At 46.0% G+C, this 24,265-nt stretch overlaps 1 protein-coding gene across 1 annotated transcript in view; it reads right to left on the bottom strand.

Annotated features, from left to right (window-relative positions):
- PARG (poly(ADP-ribose) glycohydrolase) overlaps window positions 1-24,265 on the bottom strand; it is a 911,041-nt gene that overhangs the window by 803,838 nt on the left and 82,938 nt on the right. The window contains exon 3 of the mRNA XM_078643350.1: window positions 6,151-7,092. Within this exon, the coding sequence (XP_078499476.1) occupies window positions 6,151-7,092 (942 nt within the window). The remainder of the gene's footprint in view (window positions 1-6,150; window positions 7,093-24,265) is intronic.

Here is a 24,265-nt window from a genome sequence, read left to right as displayed (position 1 = left end):
AAACTTGAAATGTATCAAAATGTTGAATTAGGCTTTTATGTCTGTTTAAATTGATTAGGAAAAAATAATGAATTTATAAGAAAGAAATGCAAAAAAAGTAATAAAAAAAGTTTTTGATATATATATATATATATATATATATATACACTCCAAAAAAATAAAGTTTGGAAAAATAAAAAAAAGTGTTACTGGCATATCTTGAAGGACATAGAACATTGATATGAACTATGTCATAATGTATAAGGTATGTGGGCCATGAGGGAAATTTCTTCTTGTTGTGTTTATACTTTCATCTCTTTTCCCTGGCTCGAAGCAAATTAAGAGGGGGTCCCTATATTTATGTTTTCGCTCTCCCCAGAATACCTCCGGTAGAGACCAGCCTTCCCACAGAGGACAGTGGCAAGACCCCACATGGTTTGGTGAATTCTACCCTACCAGAGGTCGTTCCCGACACAGAGGACAACACAACGGTCCCCGTGGAGCCACCAAACACCCCTGTGAGTGCCTGGATTGTTCCGTGTTATTCTCTGGGGGAGGTCGCTTAGCTCAATTCTTAGTCACATGGCCGACTGTTACCTCAGATGCTTGGGTACTACAGATGGTGCAGGTGTTTCAGGTGGAATTCTACGGGTCTCCCGTACAACTTTTCCCTCCCTGCCTTCTCCATTTCTCCGGTCAGGAGGCCATCCTGATCGACCAGGAGGTTTGAGAGCTTTTGGCCAAAGGAGCAATATTCTGCTCCGTCCCTCATCCCAGGGGATTTTGAAGCAATCTCTTCTTAGTTCAGAAGCAGGATGGAAGCCAACGCCCGGTCGAAAATCTCAGGGAGTTCAACGAGTGGAGGTGATTCACCTCCTCTGCAATCTCCACTAACCCGACGATTGGATGGCACGCCTGGACCTCAAGGACGTGTATTTGACAGTCCCAATTTTTCCACTGCATCGTTGGTTTCACCAGTTTCAGTGGCGGGACCAAACTTGAGTTCACCTTGCTGCCCTTCGGCCTCTCATCCGCACCTTGGTGCTTCAACAAGGTGCTACGCCTGGTGGTGGAACACCTGAGGGCGCGGGGCTACGTATGATTGTATATGTAGACGATATGTTGTTCATGACACGATCCCCGCAGTGCCTTTCCTGCCAGCTGCGCTACGCGGTGGACCGTTTGCAGTCACTAGGCTTTGTTATCAACCAAGCAAAATCCAGCCTGGAACCCTCCCAGATGATCTCATTCTTAGGGTTTGTCATAGATTCAGTGGGGACCATGGTGAGCCTTCCGTCCAGGAAGATTGCAAGGTCAGGAGAATGTTGGCGAGACCTCTAACCTCCCTAGGCAATATCGCCAGGTTGGTGGGCCTCGTCGTCTTCCACTGAGGCCATCTTAACCGGACCCCTCCATTTCTGGGCGCTCCAACGCCTCATAGCGGCCCACCTACATCGCGGGGTGACCTACACTCAGCGAGTTCCTCTTTCCAAGGAGGCCAGTGAGGAGCTCAACTGGTGGCTCTCTCACATGGAGACATGGAAAGGGAGTGCCATATTCGGTTCTCAAGCAGACCTTATCATAGAATCAGATGCCAGCAGTTCAGGCTGGGGCCATTGTGAAGAGTTCACTACCGGCGGCGTATGGTCAGCATAGGAACATTCACTCCATATCAATTGCCTGGAGCAGATGGCAGGCTCGTTAGCGGTTCGATGCTGGGCCAAAGATCGAGCACAATATTGCATCTTCTCAGGATAGACAATGTAGCGCCAGTCCGTACATCAATCATCTGGGGGGCACCCGGTCCAAAGACTAGGCGGATCTAGCCAAGGATTTCTGGAAGTTCTGTCTAGAACAACAGATCTCTGTGACGGCGGAACATCTTCCGGGTTCAGCCAACCAGGAGGCAGATTGGCAATCCAGTCATCTTCGGGACTCAAATTGTCTCCGCCAATGTTCCAATACCCCCTCTAATGTTGGGTTCTGTTCATGATCGACATGCTCGCATCACGCCTCGACTACCAGCTTCCCCGGTACTTCAGCTGGAGACCAGACCCAGGGGCAGTAGCAACCGGCGCCTTTCTCCAAGATTGTAGGACGGAGCAGGGCTAGGAGTTTCCCCCGTTCGCCAGGATTATGAGGATCACCACCATCCTGGTGCGGTGTCAACAAGCTGATTTGGTGCTTATTACACCGGTGTGGAGAGCGCAAGTTTGGTTTCCGGTTTTGATGGAACTTTCTTGGGTTTCTCCAATCTGTCTACACCTGTCGCCTCTTCCCCTGAGAGATCCAGCCAGCAATCCCCATCCCCTTATATTGAAGGACAATCTGCCACTTATAGCGTGGAGGATTACCGGGAGAGATGGCAAGTCCTGGGCCTTTAGCGAGACGCAGCGGATCTCCTGGTTCGAGCATGGGCAGACAGTACAGTCAAACGATACCGCTCATCCTGTTCTCGATGGATGGGTTGGTGTCTGCGACAATGTCTGGACCCTGTGGAGCAGACATTGTACACGTTCTCAATTTCCTAGCTTCCCTGGCGACGGATGGCTTGGCATATCGTTTGATCAATACGTTCCAGTCGGTGATTTCGGCAGAACATTTTCCAGTACCGGGTGCTTCTATCAGAGAACATCCTTTGGTCAGGAAGCTTCTCTGCGGGATCAGACTCTCCCTTCCTCCGGAGAAAAGATATTCTTCCTTTTGGGAGATCAACAAGGTCCTGAATCTGTTTGTGGGGTGGCCAGGAAACAAGTTCCTTTCGCGGAAACAACGGTAGGCCAAATTTGCGATGCTTCTGTTTGATATCCTGTAGGAGGGAATCAGATGTCAGGGCTCTGGGCCTTTCAGGGAGGTCCTACACCCCAGAGGGAGTAACCTTCCAAGTGACTAGACAATCCAAAACCGTATCTCATGTGAACTCCGATCTGGCATTTCCGGAGACCCCCAAGTTGGGCGTGATCTGCTGTGTTAAGGCCTATAAGGCTATGACGGAGGAGTATCGATCACATGAGGAAAAGCAACTGTTTATCGCGTTGCAGAAACCTTTCAGTGCGGTCTTGTCCCTGACTATTGCCAGAAGGGTTCGATGGGTTATGCAAGAGACTGGGATAGATACCAGGCTCTTCGGTGCCAATTCGACGCGAGGCGCAATGGCCTCAAATGCTTTCGTCCTAGGAGCCCACGTACAGGATATCTTATATGCTGCGGACTGATCCTCTGACTCCACCTTTAAAAAGGTTCTATTTTAAGTCAGTCCCCTCCACTGCGGCACTTGTGGTGGACAAGTTTCGAACTAGCCTATTCCTCGCCTCCGTGGCCGGACATAGAATGAAAAATGTCTTAGCTTTCGTAACGGAAAGTTTCAATTCTACTAAGGACCCAAACACTAAATGGCAGAAAAATGTTCAGCAGGTCAGTGCACAGCATGTGAATCTAGAAGATATTCACACAGAAAAATAAAAAGAATTCAGTCCTGCTGGGACAATCAACAATATACTTAAGTACTTTGAGTTTATAGCATCTTTCCCTTTTTAGGCTCCGTGGCTTCTGAGCCACAATTTAATTTTCTCCCATCGATATGAATCTGTGCACTCCAGTCTACTGTTACTCCAGTCATTAAGAAGATCCAATACCATAAGGAATGAGCAACCAGTCTCCAAAACCACCACAAGACAGTAAAATGGTAGAAACATGCTATACAGACCTTGAAAGTCGCATAAGTGCAATTTGATTCCTAAAGAGGCTCCCAAGCAAATGACGGTTATCAAAAGAGTGTAAAGCGCTACTAATCTCATTGAGAAGTTACTACCCAATTCAATCCAGTTCCAGGCTACCACAGATGCTATACTTAAATGAATGCTACATAATTTGGTATTGACTAGAAGACCAATCTTTTCACAACCACTGGATGGGGAAATATATATATATATATATATATATTCTGAAACTTTTAACTCAAACCAGGAATATCATCAATATGTAAGCCTCTCACATTCAGTCATGAGCAAGAGAATATAAAAGTGCTAAGAACAAGGTATGCAATCACAGAAAATGGGGCACTGAGAACAAGAACTGAATACAGATAGGGATAAAACCTGGAGTCACACAATTACCAACAGCAAGATGTGGGGTGAGAACTAAAATATGTATCGCTCTACAGCCATACAAATATGAGCCTATAGAGATAATGGCAGCAAGCTGCAGTTAAGGAAAAGATAATGTTGTTTAAAACCAAATCAATAATTAATTCAAATAAATAAAAGAGATAATGGTGTTAAAAGTTAACTGGTGGGCACATACATGTACTAAAAAGTATTTAAACGAAACTAGGGAACAGAAATTACCAAAATGATTCCGATTTTTCTTTGGCTTCTTGCACATATCTGGCCATTGCATTCATAGGTTTGTAAACTTGACACGCCACAGAGCATAGAGGCATGGGGTCCAATTATAAATTGCACCGTGTAGGAGTGCTGAAGTTACCAGGACTGTAATCATAGATTCCAGCCAGTAATTGAACCTCTGCCTGCCTGAATGGGGGATTTAACAGCAGAGACCAGTTTTGGGTTGTGTGTTTGAGATACAGGTGGCAATTCAGTTCTCATTTACCAGCTGATCTGACCACGTGGTATATGGAAGCAGAGGGCATATGTGTGTCATGAGGCAGGGAGTGTCAGTGGCCAGCGGGGGATCTTTACAAACTCCCTCAGGCCCTGAGGAGGTGGCTGAATCAGTGTTGGGCTGTGCTTGTGCCTGTACCCCCTACACGACCCACAGACAATTTTACTGACCAGAGTTTCTGTCAGATAAAATTGGGACCAGGTGTTCCCGCACCTAGTAATTCCGGAAGTGAAATATCAAAGCACTTGTGAGCAAGCAGAGCAGTATCCGCACACCCATCTGCCTGTCCTGTAAACGGACCGATTGAGCTGATTTTTCTTTTTTTTTTAAATAAGCATGTAGCACATTTTAAAAATAATTTTGCAAGTCAAAGTAGAGAAAGCTCTAGAGATACAAGAAATAAAAACACTGGATTTTTTCTTTACTGTAATGTGTTTTAACAACTGCTATTCTGAATCTTTTAAATCAGTGGTTCTCAACATGTGGTCCGGGAACCCCCGAGAGTCCACAAAACCTACTCAGGGAGCCCGTGACTGTTTAGAAAATTTTATAATATTAACAGGTTAATGAAGTGTATATAAATAAAAAAGCAAAATGTCAAAAATATTTTTTTTTAATGTTTTGAAAAACTGAAAGAGTTTGAAAATGGAGCCTAAAAATTAGGTTGGTATCCTCAGATTGATTTGTGGGAGCAGTGCAAGTAAATCAAACAGAATGTAGTAAGGACGATGAGTGGCCTCAATTGAATTTAGAAAAGCTCCAATCTTCCCACTAAAGTCACATTTTTTAAGTTTGTTTTTTAATATTTCATAATTTGTGTATTTGTTGGACAAATATTTGTTTTTGGATTTTTTGTGTATTGTTTTGCAGTTCAAATCAACGAAAATGCTTAGGCTCAGGTCCCCAATTTCGAGTAAGGAATCATTAGGGGTCCCGAGACTCCAATAATGATTCAGTCAGGGTCCCCGGGTTCCAGCAATGATTAAGTGACGGCCCACATAAGTCAAAAGGTTATAACCACTGTTCATTCTCACTTACAATTAAATTTGTCCACTAGATGTAAAAAGAAATGAGAAGCATACTACTAAAGACTGGTGAAAACACTGGCCTTCGACTGTGACATTATTTACAGATCTCTTCCCTACCCCCAGGTCACCCCCAAAAAACTATCCAAACAAGTAGCCCCCAGCCACCGTTGTGCACAATCTATTAACTTGGAAGGAACAAAAAAGATGAAAGAGAAAAAATACAAGTGGTTAGCTAATGCATAGAAATCTTAAAGTATAACACTTCATGACAATTGCAGAGTTAAACAAAAGGACAACAACAAGGTAACGGGTAACTGCAATGTTTCAGTTTAGTTGCTCATCAAGTTGGGCAGTATGAATCCTGATACTATCTCTCAAAATAGGGCCATTGCAAAGTAATACATTTGTGATGCCCATCAGACTAAAAACGCCTTATGGCGTGATTTGATACAGGCAAAATGTCTTATTAATCCGATTCAAAGATAAATGAATTGTACAAAAACACAGGCAATCACGTTACCTTTTATCCTCAGACTTGGAAGGATTTCTGATGGATGGGTCTTTCGTTGGGCGGTAGGTCTTTCCACAGTGTTTTGAATCTTTTCTGCTTTTTGAAGGCGAGTCCAAGTCAAGTTCCAATGAATCTTTTTTTTGACACTCCTCACCTAGTTTTGGGGTTTGGACAGAGTCACTCTTTCCTTGAGGTGAAGCACTTTCTTCTGCATCCTTGGAATGCTCTAGTTGAACCTTTGAATAAGTACTGTCAGCTGTGCTTGTATCACTGCCATCCATCGACTCCATGAGAAAGACGAAGTCTTCATCTGCTTCCGATCCAGCGCAGCTGTGCTTGGAATTATCCACCTCCATTGGGGACTCGGACTCACTGTCTTTCTCATGAGTATGTGACTCTGGTGAGCTGCTGTCAGGTTTAGTGCCACTTTCAGTACCTTCCAGATCTCCAGATACAATGTCAGAGAGAGGGCTCTCTGGAACAACACAGAGCTCATAATCCTCTCTGCCTTCTGAAAGTTGGCATGAATCTTGCTGATCACTCTCAGGATTCTCTGGAGAGTGCAGGACCTCCTCTGTTACTACAGCCTCCGTCATATCCTTTCCATCAGGCTCAACAACCTTTCCTCCTGTTCCCTTATCATTAGGCCCATGACTGCTTTCATCAGACGGTTCATCAGTAACTAGTGTTCGATCTAAAGACTGGCATCCTACTGGAGACTCGAGCTTGGGAGTCTCCTTGCCACATGCCCCATCCAAACAAGAAAAAGTGGCAATCCCAGGCAGAGAGGAAGGAGCTTTGTCTGGTTCACTTTGATCTCCGACTTCAAGTTTATCACTAGTAGTTTCCACCTGAATTGTGTCTTCAGTTGAACACACACTATCTTCATTTCTATTGGGATTCATCTTCTTGCCCACTTGAAATCTGGGATTATTTCTGCGATGCAAACTGCTTTAGAAGAGAGAAGTCAACTATTACATTTGGTTGCTTTACTCAACATTAATACTTCAGCTTTTGCATAAGTGTGCATCATTAGGAAAACACAACTAGTACACTCCCTTTGAATTTTACCTCATACATTCTTCCCCAGACTATTCAGTTTGCTCTTTCATTCAAATTACAACAACAAAAACACCACCGATGTTGCCTAAAGTGGTGGCTTTTTGGGACACAAAGTAAACATTTTGTGCTAGAAGAGTATCCTTGTTTGATAAGGAAAATATATTATAATATAAAAAGTATAGAAAACATGAAGCAAAAAACCAATCAGGTTAACAAGTCAGCAATTAGATTTTTTTTAATATATACAAATCTTTCCTTCTTTTGAGGAAAGCACAAGAAAAACAAGCTTTTTAGAAATCTGTACTTTATAACATTAAGCATTGGTTTTGCTTTAAATAGGAACGTTTTTGGCTTTCCCAATACCAGTTTCAATCAGCATGTGAATGCATATATGATGATGCAAGCAATACACATGCCCACCAATCCTGGAATTAGTTTTCTATTAAAGCAAAGGGAAGAACTGTGGTGTAGCAGCTGAGATTGCCGGGACTACACCTGCCAGCTTCCGCAGGACACCAAGAGGCAGACCCTGTGCAACATCATATACCTTTTTCTGTAGCGCTATAAGGCATGCCTGCAAAGCTGGGTCTAAGGACGGGCCTGTCCCGCGTCTGTAAGAGCCAGGAAGAGGCAGGTCGGGGCCTTGTCTCGGTTTGTTCAGTTTTGTCTGCCTTGGTGGCTGAACGCTCTTAACTCTAGAGGTTTTACCTTACCCCCGACCAGGTTTCCTTAAAGGGCTCCCAAGATCCTCTTTTTAGGTCTCGCCTGCCAATGCGCTTGCGCATTGCTGGCGAGAATTATAGTAAGTGGAAAAGAAAAGTCTACCAAAACGGCTGCGCATCCCATACAGTTCATGTGAGACAGGTGCGTGCACGCCAGCCACGTCACACACACCCTTTGTCTGAGCCTCAAGGCATCAGACTTCAAAGGCTGCCGTTCCCCGCCCCCCACGTGCATATCACACACCACCATTTGTCTGTGCCTAGGCATCAGACTTCAGAGGCTGCAGCTCCCCTGCCCCCCCCCCGCCACAGCAATGCAGAGAGCTTGTTATCCCATTCCCTCCCGCACGTACTCTCTGCTGTCTATCTTCTCATCAGTATGGTATTCGTGTTTTCCCTATCCACTGTTTCAGGTTCTGATTATTTCTCTTTTGCCTTCCTCTTAATGTCGCTTCTCATTTTCCCTCCTGTTTTCTATCTGTCTCTTTTAACATTATTGTCTCGTTTCACTTTTTTTCCTCGTCACATTTCTCTTTTGCTTTGTTTGCTTTTTTTCTCGTTCCTTACTCTAATCCTGGTGCTTGCTCTGTTTCACTCTTGCCTATCTTTCTTGTTTTACATTTACTGCTCCTTATCTACCCTTCGGTCTTCCGCAGCTCTAGTGGAGCTGTTTGAGCGGAAAGGGAGAGGTTTTGCTTTATTCTGCCTCACTTTCTGGATGAACATCTATTTTGAAAGTCAGCGCTATAGTGCTTACTCCCAAGCTGCATACTTAATAAACAACAAGCAAAGCAGATAAAAGCGCTCCGCACGCTGCATCACTTTTTAACTTTTAAAGCACATATTCTGCTCTGTTTCTAAATCTTGTTGCTGTTGTAAAGCTTTTGTAAGCTCGCTGCTGCTTCTCGGCACTTATAGCCATCTGGGGATTGTGTTTTATTTTATTTATTTAAATGCGACTTTTTATAGTGCGAACTTTTCTCGAAGGTGTCAGAGGGCTTTACAAAAGGAGCAGTTACATCACATATGCTCTTGTAAGCTTGCTGATGCTTCTCGGCACTTATAGCTATCTGGGGATTGTGTTTTATTTTATTTATTTTACTGCGACTTTATATAGCGCTAACTTTACCCCAAGGTACCAGAGCGCTTTACATAAGGACCATTTACATTACATATGGTCTTGTAAGTTTGTTGATGCTTCTCGGCACTTATAGCCATCTGGGGATTGTGTTGAAGGGAAGGGGTTTCATTTTTTTATATTTACTGCTCCTTACCTACCCTTCCATCTTCCGCAGCTCTAGTGGAGCTGTTTGAGCGGAAAGGGAGAGGTTTTGCTTTATTCTGCCCCACTTTCTGGATGTACATCTATTTTGGAAGTAATCGCTATAGCACTTCCTCCCAAGCTGCATTTTTAAACAACAAGCAAAGCAGATAAAAGCGCTCCGCACACTGCACCACTTTTTAACTTTTAAAGCACACATGCTGCTCTGTTTCTAAATCTTGTTATGGTTGTGAGTCCGGTGAGGTTTATCTTTCCTATCGCGGCCTGCTTGGACACTTTTTCAACTTGTGTCTTCTCATTCTGCTAGTCGGCCCCTGCTGTGTTTTGCTACTTTCCAGCAGACCAGTAGCCACTTTTCTTCTCTTGGGCTGCCTGTCTCACACCTTTTGCTCTCAACGGTCCATATTGACTCATTGGACTTGAGGGGGATGCGCATACTGTTGCTTTTACGTTTATTTAATTGTTTTTTAGCTGTCATTTGTCATATCTTGTGAGGGGCCATACATTTTTGGCAACAATGGGGCAAATAACCCTTTTGAATTCACCCGTTTTCTGATACAGGGGTACAAGAAGGCTACTGATCCCACTCGAAGGGTCCTGTGTATTAGCGCGGTGTCCAAAGAAATAGAGTTGGTTGGGAGTAGGCTTTCCTTTACTAGTGATGGCTTTGTCCTTCCCCCACCAGTTCCTCTAGTGCGGAGTTGAGCCCTTCTACCCCCGAGGGGCCCCATACTCCTCGGCTAGTGTGTGATCAGGGGTATATTCAGGTCGATTCCTCCTCTACTGTCTTCTCTATGCGGAGGTGGGGGGGGGGGGTTCTGTCCCACCGCCTCGTGCATCTTCCGCCTTGCCTCTTTTGGCCCATAACCTTGTAACCGCTTTGAGATTTTGGCCGATCTAGACACCCAGGACTTACTTAGTGTCATCTGACCTTTTGCCCCCTACTCCAGCAGTTTTGCTAGAAACCTCTACCACCGCGCCAAACACACTCAACACACTCAAGGTTAGGGAAGATAGGGGAGAAGGAGTGCAGTGACTTTATACGCCTGAATGACATCATGTCTTCAAGAGATGTGGCTCACAGAGGGCGCCCTGGTCTTATATGGCATTGCCTTATTTGTATCCCCTGTCCTGCCCTCTGCAAATGGTAGAGCTAAAGGTGGGCTTGCCACCTTTATCAGAGTTAGTTTCAATTGCAAAATGGAGATAGTGGATTCACCTATTCACTTCATTCTAGGTATACTTTTGACCTTTTCCAATCAACTGAGGGTCCTTGTTATAACTATATATCCCCCCCCTTGAAGGGAGCAGGGTCTGGCCGGGCATCGGACTCAGTTCCGCTGCAACACTGCTGTCACATCTTCTGGCTTTACCATTCTCTTGTTGATGGGTGATTTTAATTTACCCCCTTGTACCGATTGTTTCTTGTATGGGGATTTGTCGCTTATGACGATCTGGCAACTCGTGATCAGGCCCATTTGAAACATAAATTTCTAGGAAGGAAACAGGTTAAATTCACTATTTGTAAATCATTCCCAGGTGAACCTCCTGGTTCGGCAGGATCCTTGTAATGTTCTACAGACCGTGAGTGATGGGACAGGTTCTTCTACAATTATTGATTATATTTTTGTTTCTTCCTGTCCTTTTGCCTCTGACTTTGAGGTGTGGAAGCCATTTAGGATTATCCTCTAATGCCAACAGCCTGAACAGCTTCGTGATACTCAATGATTACAAGAGGACTGCAGAATGTGTGCAAAAGGCAAGTGATCTTCAGAGAACCTATGTACCCTTTTGTTCGTAAACAGCTTTTATGCAAGGCTTGATCGGAAAACACTTGGGGGACACAACATTTAGACCGGTATTGTGCAAATACAGTCTACTGACGCGCAGGCAGCTGGCCTATGGCAATCACACAATGTCCATATTGTATCACACCACTGGCACGTATCACCTTTATTCTCGGATTGGTTATAGGCCTAATGTTTGTGTAATAGTGTCCTGTCTGGTCAGCAACGCACAATGTATTTGTTCATAATTCTGTGGAAATATCCTTGAAACTGTATGTTCATTTGATAAGTATTTAGCATGCCTTTTGTCGTTTATATTATAAAATACCACACTGGACTTCTGCTACTTTAACCCTAGGTGGCTTCGCCTATGGTTCCCGAGTACATGAATATTACATTTTGACTATGAACCTTGATGAAGTCTTAGTCTGTACTTTATTTTGTAGACTTTTATATTTGGTGAAGAATGCTGCACCTAAGAGGGTTGTGACTTCAACTGCATTCGGCCTGCCTGCCTTCGCTCCAGACCGGTGGACAGACAACCTCTCAGAGTTCTCTGGCCTGTGCTCTTTCGCATCAGGTCCTCTGCATCTCTCCTTGTTCCACAGCTGGGTCAGAACCAATGAGTACTTGGCCCCTTCCTGGTCTTTTCCTGTTACTCGCTCAGCCTCTTCTTTGTTCCTATACGAATGTATTGTTGGCTTTCCTTCAGTATATCCTGTCCCTTGTATGGTTTTAATATTATGGAGTTGTTCATTTGTTGGATACTGGCCCCAAGGCACCAACTCCCGCTATCTGTACTGTGTCAGGCTTTTGAGGGTTGGGTGTACGATCAGTTGGCAGTTGCGCCATCTGACATCCTGTGTCAGACAGATCCTGCTGGGCAGGGGTGCTTGGCTGGTCACTGTGCATTTGGACCAGGGGACTGCCCCGGAACCTCGGTGTGGGTGTTTTCGATTTCGAACTGGTATGTGTCCCAGGCAATTGACTTTTGTGTTTGCACTGGGGGCTATCCCAGGCAGTGGAGTGTGCATGTCTTGGTTGTGCACAGGTTTCGGTATAGCAGAAGCTTTATGATTTCTGTTGGCCAACAGGGGACGGTAGTGGCCGTTCTGAGGAGGGTAGTGGTCCTTGTGAGGAGGGTAGTAGTCCTTCTGTATTGACTTGCACCTGCTGTGGGTCTGACAGGTGCTGTGGGGTGCACCCTTGCAGTTCTGTCAATCCCATTGTTCCAGGCGCCTAGTCCATAAGGGGTCTCCGGTTGTATCCAGGTGCGGAATGCCCTGGATAGGAGGGTGACAAGTGTTGATTTGGGCGAGATTAATGACAAGAGGCTTTGGGTGGTTTACGTTTTTTAGCTGTTAATTATGTCTTTTAGTATTGTGATATGGTATATACTATTTGTTTTTCTGGTCTTATGAATATTTCTTTTCACATGCAGTGACCATTGTTTTCCCATTGCTCCCGGGAGAATACCCTGCTTTTTTTGTACATGGCTGAATGTGTGAGTGAATGCAGTGTTCAACCCACTCTTTACACTCTCCCACTTGTGGATGCTTCATGGTGAACTAGTAGCAGCTGTCTTGTCCTCCGAATGATGAAATGACCAAAATGCTTATTTTGTTTCCACTAATAACATTGCGCAGGGCTGATTGCAAAAAATGTGTGTCTGTGAATAAGTCGCCACATCCTTGTGTCTAGAGTTCATAAACAGTTAGTAAATAAGTAAGGACAGCTATTGTATATTCAACAATGGAGGTGGGGGAGGAGGAATCACCCCCTCGTGGGTCTCAATAACAATGACATACTATCTCTTATACAAGAAATGAATATGCTACTTACCAGTATGCATCTGTTCTTGGCATGTAGGGCTGCTAACATTCATATCTTGTGCATAGATCGCCGCCTAGTGTTGGGTCCGGATGATTGCACATTGTTGTCCTGGAAGAGTCTTCGAAGTATCACGAGATAGGTGGCGCCTCCCCTGGACTACAGTGCGCATGGGCATCGACTCCATCCCCAGATTGTTTTTAGCCATTGTGGCAGAGATGGAGTGAAACAGTGTACAGGATGTCCATGCTAATGATGAATGCAAGAGAGTGTCTGCAGCCGCTACGGGCACCGGGGAGGAGGGCGGGCGATATGAATGTTAGCAGCCCTACATGCCAAGAACAGATGCATACTGGTAAGTAGCATATTCACTTCGAGGCATGTGGGCTGCTAAATTCATATCTTGTGCATAGAATACACAGCAGTCCCTCCATTAAGGGCGGTTGCCCGTGCCAGCTGCAGAAGCTTGAAAAAGTGTCTTGAGAACAGCCTGTCCTACAGCTGCTTGCTGTTTGGAATGCACATCTACGCAATAATGTTTGGTAAATGTGTGTGGTGTAGACCATGTGGCTGCTCTACAAATGTCTTCTAAAGGAATGTTCCCCAGGAAAGCCATGGAGGCCCCCAATTTGCGTGTGGAGTGCGCCCTTGGGGGTATTGTTAAAGTGCGTTTAGCCTTTTGATAACAGATCTGAATGCATTTAACAATCCATCTGGCTATTCCGGCTTAGGAAATGGGGTTGCCTTTGTGTTGTGCTGAGAAGGCAACAAAAAGTTGTTGTGTCTTCCTAAAGGGTTGTGTTCTGTCAATGTAGTACATTAGCGCCCTCCGAACGTCTAATGTATGAAGCATTCTTTCTGCTACCGTTTGCGGGTTTTGGAAAAATGCAGGCAGGTCAATAGTTTGGTTGATATGAAACTGTGACACCACCTTTGGAAGGAATTTGGGGTTAGTGCGGAGCACTACCCTGTTAGAGTGTATTTGGATGAATGGCTCTTGGATTGTGAGCGCTTGCAGCTCACTAACACGCCTGAGCGACGTGATAGCAATGAGAAAAGCCACTTTCCACGTTAGAAACTGAAGTTCGCAGGAGTGCAGTGGCTCGAAAGGTGGGCCCATCAGCCTAGTGAGGACCACATTGAGGTTCCACACAGGAGCTGGTGGAGTTCTAGGAGGGATGACTCGTTTCAGTCCCTCCAGGAAGGCTTTAATGGCAGGCACCCTGAAAACAGAGAGGTGCTGCCTATTCTGGAGGTAAGCCGCTATGGCGGATAAATGTATCCGAATGGAAGCGTACGCCAGATTGCATTTGTAAAGATGTAACAAATAGCAGATGATGTTAGGAATGGATGCATCTAGCGGGTTGATATTGTTGTCTGTACAGTAAATGACAAACCGCTTCCATTTTGCAGCATAGCAAGCTCTGGTCGTGGGCTTCCTTGCCTCCCGGATGATGTCCATGCATTCAGGAGGCAGGTTGAGGTAGCCAAAGTCTAAGACCTCAGGAGCCAGATCGCCAGATTGAGCTGTTGCGGATCTGGATGCTGAATGTCGCCATGGCTCTGCGTCAAGAGGCTGGGTGTGAGATGCAGCCTTTGATGCGGTACCACGGAAAGTTCTAGAAACGTGGTGTACCATGGTTGGCGTGCCCATGTTGGAGCAACTAGGATGAGAGTCATCGAGTGTTGCTTTAGCTTTCTTGCCACCAGCGGAACGAGAGGCGCTGGGGGAAAAGCGTACGCAAATTTGCCTGACCAGTTCATCCATATCGCATTCCCCTGCGATTGCGGATGAGGGAACCTGGCGGCAAAGCTTTGGCATTTTGCGTTTTCCCTTGTGGCAAACAGGTCTATCTGTGGATGACCCCACTGCTGGAAGTACGGGTGGAGCACTGATGGATGAATCTCCCACTCGTGCATTTGATGGCTGTACCTGCTGAGCAGATCCGCCATCTGATTGTCCTTGCCGGGGAGGTGTTCTGCCATGAGGAAAATGTTCCTCTGAATGGCCCACTTCCACATGCTCTGAGCCAGGTGAGACAGCTGTGGTGAGTGAGTACCTCCTTGCTTCTGGATGTAGTACATGGCTGTCATGTTGTCCGTCCGGATCAACACGACTTTGTTGCACAAATGTACCTTGAAGGACTTTAGCGCCATGAAGATTGCCATCAATTCCAGGTAGTTGATGTGCAACTTCTGTTGTTGAGCGGACCACAGTCCCTGCACAGTGTAGTGGAGCACATGAGCTCCCCATCCTTGGAGAGAGGCGTCCGTCGTCAGGATAATCTGTGGCACTGGCTCTTGGAACGGTCGTCCCTTGCAAAGGTTGTGTGGATTCCACCAATGCAGAGAGTTGTATGCCCGACCGGTCACCAACACTAGGTCTGTCAGTTGTCCCCGAGCCCGTGTCCACTGATTTGCCAAGCATTCTTGGAGAGGACGCATGTGCAACCTCGCGTGCGGGACTATGAAAATGCAGGAGGCCATCATGCCTATCAACTGCATGAACACTCTCGCTGGTAGGGAGTGTTGCGGTCTGAACCGTTGGATTAGTTACTGGATGCTGTTGATCCTGGCTGGGTTTGGCTGAGCCATAGCAGTCAGGGTGTTTATTGTCGCGCCTAGATACTGCCGTACGTGGGCTGGTTGAAGGTGCGATTTTGGGTAGTTTAGCGAGAATCCCAGACTGTGAAGGAGGTGAATAGTGTGGGACATGTCCGCGGCGCATTGTATGTCCGACTTCGCTTGAACAAGCCAGTCGTCTAGGTAGGGGTAGACAGGTATGTTCTGCCGTCTGAGGTGCGCCGCTACTGTCGCCAGACACTTTGTAAACACTCTGGGGGCAGTAGTCACCCCGAAGGGTAGGACTTTGAACTGATAGTGTTTGTTTTGAATGGTGAACCTGAGGTACTTTCTGTGGGATGGGTGGAGTGGGATGTGGAAGTAAGCATCCTTGAGGTCCAAGGTTGCCAGGAAGTCCCCTTGGTTTAGCAGGGGAAGAATTTGTTGCAGTGTCAGCATGTGAAAGTGTTCTGACAGTATATACATGTTGAGGGGGCGTAGATCCAGAATAGGTCCGAGGGATCCGTCCTTTTTTGGGATGAGGAAGTACAGGGAATAGACCCCTGTGCCTTCCTCCTCCATTGGTACGAGCTCTATTGCGCCTTTTTGCAGCATTACCAAGACCTCCTGCTGCAATAAGTGCAAGTGCTCTGCCGACATAGGACGGTGTCTTGGTGGAATGTTGGGAGGAGTGGATGTTAACTCCAAACAATAACCGTATTGGATACGTTTTCTCACCCACCTGTCTGTGGTGATGGATGTCCAGACTGGCAGGAACTGCTGGAGTCTCCCCCCGACAGGTGTTGGATGGTCGGGGGGCAGTGACAGAGAGTCACTGTTTATTGGCGGCAGAGGAACGGGAGTTGTTGTTCCCTCTGCCTCTGCCCTTGGCACTGTTACCTCGGTAACCCCCTCTACCTTGCTTGGGGTAGGAGGATGGTGCACCACCCTTTGTAAATTGTGATTGTTGACCCAAGTGTCCTCTGGTAACACCACGCGCTCCTGAGCGACGAAAAGTGTTTCCTCTGAATTGTTGGGACTGAAGTGCCCCCATGGACTTAGCAGTCTCGTTGTCCTTTTTAATCTTTTCAAGTGTGGTGTCTACATCTGGGCCAAACAGTCTGTCAGGATTGACGGGCTGGTTGAGGATTGTAGTTTGGATGTCAGGCTTAAATCCAGATATACGAAGCCAAGCTTGTCGTCTTAGCATGACGCTAGTGTTAATCCCCCTAGCCGCCGTGTCTGCCACATCAAGCGCACACTTTATTGCAGCGTTTGATATAAGCTTTCCCTCTTGTATGAGCATTTCGGCTGCTTCTTTATACTCATCAGGCAGATGTTGAAGGAGCTGTTCTAGGGTGTCGTAATGCGCCCTATCGTAACGCGCCAATAGTGCCTGTGTGTTCGCTATACGCCATACATTGGCAGCCTGCGCAGCCACCCTCTTGCCGAATGCCTCAAGCACTTTCGACTCCTTGTCAGGGGGAGGAGCGTCACCCGTAGTTTGGGAGTTTGCCCTCTTGCGGGCATTGGCAACCACCAACGAGTCCAGAGGCAACTGTCCTCGAATATATGCAGGATCCCCAGGTGCTGGCCTGTATTTTTTTTTCGATACGTGGGTTCACCACTCTTGCCCTGGAAGGTTCCTTAAAGATCTCTGGGGCATGTCTAAGGACACCTTTGAGCATAGGAAGTATTTTAACAGTTCTTTCTGAGACTGAGAAAGTGTTAAACAAAAAGTCTTCCTCCACCGGGTCTGCATGCATGTCTACATCATGATTTGCTGCTGCCCGTTCGATTAAAGCATTAAATGCTGCAGAATCCTCAGTTGGAGATGTACGGGCCCCAAAAACTTGTGGATCTTGTACCACATGCTGTCCACCTTGGTCCCCAGTGTCGTCATATGTGTCCTGCTGAACATCAGGGTTATTGTCCACTGGGAAATTGTATTGGTCGTCTTCCTCATCATCCTCTCCCCCTGATTGGTTTGGGGAAGGTGATGGACTCCGTCGTGGTGGTGGTAGAATGGGCTCAATAAGGGCAGGACTGTCCAGTGCTGTCCTCTTTTTCTTCAGTGGAATAACATATGATTCCAGTGGTTGGGAAGTGATCTTTCTTTTGTAAATGGTCAGTTTCCCCGTGTGGGCATCAATATAATGCTCTGATTGGTCATCTGAGGCTTGAAGCGCCGAAGGAGCCGAAGTCTGTGGCACCAATCTAGGTGCAAACGCCTTTGGTGGCACCTTTGGTGGAAGAGTGTAAAGCAGCTTGGCTGATGACTTCTGAGGAGCGTCCACCTCCTTTGGAGCCGACGGCGTGGGAGCCGTCGTCGACAAAGCTTTTTCCCGAATCCGTTTCAGGGAGTCGGTGACCTGCGCGGTGAAGGAGGCGGAGGGTGTGGTAGCCGACGGCCGGTGTCCGGTGGCGTCGGAGTCCCTCGGTGTCGACGGTATGTGCGTCGACGAATCTTCTGCCGCATTGTGGCGCGTGTCCTTTGTAGACTTTGGCGCCGACGCCGGTGCTGCAGAGTCGACATCTTTGTGCCGATGCGTAGTGCCTGCGGCCTTCGGTTCGTGGCTTGTAGTCGACTTTTGTTCGACTGGGCGTTTAGTTGGCTGCGCCGTAGGAGCGTCTGAAGGCGTGTGCACCGACTTCGACGACCGTGCCGGAGCAACAGAGGCCGACTCTTGATGGACGGCCTTCTTGGAGGACGAGTCCTTGTGCACCTTGTGTGGCGCTGCCGTCTCGACAACCTTCTTCGACTTCTGTGTGCCGGAGGAGGACGGAGCCGATGAAGGAGCCGGTTTCGAAATCGTCTGCCGGACGTCGTCCGTTTTTGGTGTTGTCGCGTCCGGTAGTTTCGTTTTTGATTTGGCCTGGACGTCGGCCATTTTGTCTTTTGTCGAAGCCGTGTGTTTCGGTTTCGATTTTGGCTGGACGTCGGCCATCTTAGGAGCCGTAGAGACCGAAGGTTTCGCTTTCGGTTTCGATACGGGTAATGGCGGCTCCGCTTGAGTGTCCGTGGCCGGGCGAGAAGGCGGGGCCGGGGATTGCGGTGCGGGGTCGTGGGTAAGGCCGAGTGGCGATCCCGTGACCTGAGCCTGAACCAAATAGACTTCGGGGCATAGCTCTTCCTCTGAGCTATCTTCCGCGGCCCCATAAACTTCTTCGTCGTCCCCTACCTCCTCGACGTATTCAGTGTCCTGGCCGTGCCCTTTGACGTGTTCCTCGGCATCGGACTGGACCTCCGTCGTCGGAGGCGAAATTTGGAGATGATGGCTACTGCCTTCCACCGCGGGGTCGTCGAATATGTCGTCGGGTGCCGGTGCCGCTCGCTGGGCCTCGAGGCGCGCCGCGCGCCGATGCTTGAGCGTCTTCTTTGACCTGAATTGAGAGCAGGCCATACAGTTGTCTTCGTTGTGGTCCGGTGACAGGCATTTGTTACAGACCGGATGCACATCGATGTGTGGATATTTGGATCCACAGATGGGGCAGTATTTAAATGGGCTCCGCTCCATGGTAATGTTGTCGGGTCTTGCTGCGACGAGAGGGCCTCGATGTCTGAAGAGTGACTTGACTCCGTTGAGTTCCGGCTCCGAGAGTCGGACGACGCTCGAGACCGTGCGCAAACAATACCGACGCTGGTAACGAAGGCCTTTTGGCCTTAAGAACAAAGTTTATCGGTTCCGACACGGAGACGTCGAGAACCACATCCGAACCCAATGGCGGAAAAAAACAATCTGGGGATGGAGTCGATGCCCATGCGCACTGTAGTCCAGGGGAGGAGCCACCTATCTCGTGATACTTCGAAGACTCTTCCAGGACAACAATGTGCAATCATCCGGACCCAACACTAGGCGGCGATCTATGCACAAGATATGAATTTAGCAGCCCACATGCCTCGAACCCACAGATTTCGCTCAAGGGCTTTGAGCGTCTGGTACAAGGTTACTTGCACGGTGGAAGGAGTATCTACACAATTGGGGGATGCAACAGGCGTAAGGAGTATCTACAGAATTGGGGGATGCAACAGGCACAGAGTAGACTGAGCAGCTCTCTGCATAGCACACAACACATGATGTTGAATTATAGCAACAAGATAGAATTTCCAATGACTATCTTACCGCTTCTCTGTTGAAGGAGATTCACAATTTGGCTCAGTTGGGCTGTGGTTCAGTGGCGGAGGGTCAAGGACTAATAGAGCGTGTGTCCGCAGCCCATACCGAGAGGCACTCCGGACAGACTAGAGAATGTCCAGATACATGGGCAGTGGGAATATTGCCATCTCATGTTTCTACTGTCATTCTGCGCGATGACGATCCATTCGAGAGACCGGCGACACCAATATCCCCATTAAAGCGAAAGATTGGATAGTGATAATTTGTACAATGCAGAATGAGCTATCATAGAACAGAATGATAACAGAATAAAGACATATACAAACGTTTTCATATTAGATAGGTCAGCAGAGTTTAACTTCACTTTTTGTTTAGGCTGCTTTCCCTGGCTGACCACAAACTCTGGGAAGGGTTCCAGACGTAAAGCCACAGACTGTCACAATAACCAGTGACTACCAATAAGGGTATTATATGCACACAGGAGGCAAAGGATAGTTCAGTCAGTTGAAGTATATATTCTCCGTAGTGGCGAATGCTGATAAATAATAAATATTTGGATATTCTTAAGATTTGCGGTCCTGATAATTGGCCATACACCCTGGACGCAGGGATGTGTATGTATGTATATTCAAAATAGGATATCCATTCATATAACACAAGGAAATCATCCGGCACTCGAGCAAGGATATCGTTGGTTCAGGCTTATTCATTTAAGAGTTACATCCATCAACGCGTTTCGGGAGTCAAGATATATATATATATATATATATATGATTAAAATATTTGATTATTGCAAGTGTATTTTGTTTCCTCCCATGTTTTTCCTAGGTTTCAAGACATGGAAGAAAAGATGTGTTTTTCATATGGGTCTGTGCATGTTCGGTTTTATGTTATTCCTATTATATGTGGGTATACATGTCTCAGCAGGTCGCAACTGCATGTTGTCCGTAATGGTCTTGCATATTGAGAATACCCATATTTAATGTGTCTTTCTCTCATTGCTTATTCCCTATTCTTTGTTTCTTAGAATATAGAATGCCTTAAATGTGTTAATGAGAGTGCAAACACTTGCATGTGTAGTTAAGACAGGATAACGTGGGTGGAGTATGGGATGATTTGTTCCAGGTGGAGACAGCCTTGTACACTATGGACTTTTGGGAAGGGAACACAAGGTTTAGTAGGATGTGAAGTAAGTGATGTTGGTGTGTGGGTTGGGCAAGGGATGAAAAGTAGGAAAAGGCTTTGTAACTGAGAAATGAATGAAGATGCAGCACGGTGCACCAATATAATTGATATGTTGACCATAAGATCTTAGTCAACCGTGTCGAAATGATGGGCGTGCAAGGCCTAGCAAAAGACTTAATAGCGTCTTTTTTAGCAGAGAGATCCCAGGCAGTCATACTGGGCCAATATGAATCTGCTGAACTATCACTACCATGTGGGGTACCTCAAGGTTCATCCCTTAGTCCGACACTATTTAATATCTATGTGTCGGACCTCGCTAACACCATCAAAGCGCATGGGATGAACCTTACCTCATATGCGGATGATACTCAGTTGATATTGGCTGTCAGAAATGATGGGGAAAAAGTAGCGGAAAATTTCAAGACAGGTATGCTGGCCATTGGAAAATGGATGTCAGCAAACTGCTTGAAATTAAATTCCGACAAAACCGAGGTGGTCACCTTTGGCCACCTCAGCCCTAGTTGGTCCCCTACTTGGTGGCCATCATCTTTCGGAGCTGTACCTGAACCAGTTACGAAAGTGAGAAACTTGGGTGTCATCTTCGATGATAACCTAAATTTCATGGCTCATGCCAATCAGACGGCCTCCAAAGCCTTCTACAAACTTCGACTGGTAAGGAAGATTATTCCTTTTCTTCCTACCAATGTGGGAAAGACATTGGTTAGTGCAATGGTCCTATCAGCGCTGGATTACTGCAATGGCTTGTTTGCAAATGCCCAAGTTAAGACAATTAAGAAACTGCAAACAATCCAAAATGCAGCAGCCAGACTTCTCCTCAACATTCCTAAATTTAAACCTATATCCGAATCCTTGAGGAGTCTCCACTGGCTACCTGTTAGGAACCGAATCAAATTTAAGACGTTATGTATCGTCTACAAGGCACTACACCATCAAGCGCCTCAATTCCTGTGCGACCACCTTGTTCCGTACATTCCCACCCGAATGCTACGATCTGCAGGACAGAATGACCTGGTAGTGCCACGGACTAGATTGGTCAATTGGGGAGACAGACGTTTTTTAGCTGCCGCCCCAAGATTATGGAATACGCTTCCACAAACAATAAGATCAAGCCCAAATCTATTGTCCTTTAGGAAGAAATTGAAAACCTGGCTTTTCAACCTCTGAAAAACTGCATAAATCATAAAGGAGGGTAAAACAGTATAGCGCCGAGACGCCTGCGGGCAATTGTTCGCGCTTAATAAATGCCAAAAATAAATAAATAAATGGACTATGCACTGATTATGCAAAAAGGTGTTGGTTACTCACACTGACGGCACACTGTTTTTAAGTTGCATCTCTCTCGTTCAAAAGAGCTTGGGTGTGTTGCAGTTTAGGAATTCTGAACCCATAGTAATGTTACTAGAGATCCAACCCTTATACAGCACCTTTGATGTTATGCGATGGAACAATGTCCCTCCATCTAGTATGTTTGATGAAAGAACAGCACAGCTATATGGCACTGCTTAAGTTAATAGGCCACATTTGCTGTCACAGATTGGAATTTTGAACATCTAGAACTTCACAAAATATCTGGCGGCATGCTGAATAGAGTGCAAAATGAGTTCAACCGTTTAGGGGGGTGGCGTGAACTGATGTGGGATATGTGGACATCTGTGAAGCATACAGTACACAATACAACAGCACGGGGACAACGATACAAGATCCACCAGAGGTCTGGAGGAATAGCTTACCATGGGCCACCGCCACACCGACTTCCCCCGCACACCCCCACTGACCATGGAAATGTCTTTCAAGAAATGGTAAAGGATAATGAGTGAGAAATAGTAAACGAATACCCAATGATTTTTTTAAGATACAGGAATGACTATCCAACCAGAAAAATGAAAGGGCATATCTTCCATATCTAATTTACTGCAGTACACTGAGAGAATAGAAGGTCTCTCAAACAGGGACGAACTTCACTCTCATTTGGGTCTATGTATTTTATTAAAGATTTGTCAATAAGCTTTGCCATGATTGCCTTTAAGGCAGTACTCAATTACCTTTATGGATAGCCCTACATGTGTATAAGATACTGTGTATAAGAAAATATACTGTAAATTGGAGTTCTCTACATTAAATTCATTGCAAGCACTGTTTTCCACATATAGTACCTTCCAAAGAGCAAGCACAATGCGCAATTTATGCATGTGGGCTTTATAGAAAGGGGGGGTGGAAGCCCCACTAAGGCAACACGGCAATACTTGTCAGGGTGACCAACAAAAAAACCACTAAAACTAACTTGGGCCCCACCTTTAGAAGCTTGTAAATACTCCTTAAATGAATAAGGGTATACCAGAGCTACAGAAAGACCATAAGTAGAACTAAAGATATTGACATGTGAAAGCCTTTCACAAATTAGTGCCGATATGAGAAAGGACTAACTTTATACATATATATAAGTGTGTGTGAATATTCATATTTTTCTTTTTAAGAACAACTGGTGTGCAGACAATATTCTTCTATAGGCTTAGATTGTAAACCGGGTGTGTTAACATGCATTTTGATGCAGTGCATTCGCTAGGGGCTAAAGAGAATGGACAGTGTGTGGTAATGTTAAAATGATGTGGGTTTAGTTGATGTTTTAGTTAGAGGACGTGTATTCAAATGCAAAATACACAGCATGCATTGAATAACTGTTTTGTATTAACATATTTAAAGGATTACATGTGGGTTAAAGATTTTAAAATGCTTTTAATGTAATAAAAGAAGGATGAGTGGCTGGGGGCCCCTTAAGCTTACAGTGGAGACATGTAACATTGAAATGGACAGTTGTTTTGGACATGATACTGTCATCTTCCTTGCGTCCCTCATTTAATAGGGTTTTCCATTTTCTTGGCTTAGTGTAGAGTTTGGTACGGGTTGCAAACATTTGCCATACCTGAGAGGAGGGATAGAAACAATGTATTTGCTCATCAAGCTCTTTTCCTTATATTCTGTGTTGCTGTGGCTGAAATTATGCAATTCATGTTTTGGGTCTTGCACATCGATGGAAAATTTTGTTTTGAAGTATGTCTCTTCATCTCCTTATCCAGAATAGGAAGAAAAATGTATGTTACACTAGCTGCATCAAGCATCCATTAGGAAATGTTGATTTCCTTGTACAAATGAACGTGACGTTTAGATATATTATGTACTTTGAAGGTGATGCGGTCATGGCCAGAGGAGGGAACCGCTGTTAATTTCGAAGTGATTAAAATGTATCTGCCCTTGGAAATTCCTGATACCGTACAGATATGATGTAGGCTGCTCATATTTGAACCCTTAATGTACGATACATTGCTGAACCAAGCTCCTCACCCACGAACACAAAGCACTCCACAACACCGGACCCACCTACCTCAACAGCTTCTACACCCCCTCCCGATGCCTCCGCTCAGCCGCCCTCGCTACAGACCCTCGCATCTGGGAAACTACAGCCGGCTGAAGATCCTTCTCCTACCTCGCCGCCAAGACCTGGAACACACTTCCAACCACCCTACGACAGACTCAGGACCTACTGGCCTTCAGAAGACT

This window comes from Lissotriton helveticus, chromosome 5_1 (assembly GCF_964261635.1).
Source record: "Lissotriton helveticus chromosome 5_1, aLisHel1.1, whole genome shotgun sequence".
In the NCBI taxonomy this organism is placed as follows: domain Eukaryota; kingdom Metazoa; phylum Chordata; class Amphibia; order Caudata; family Salamandridae; genus Lissotriton; species Lissotriton helveticus.
This window is presented reverse-complemented; position numbering and strand designations above follow the sequence as displayed.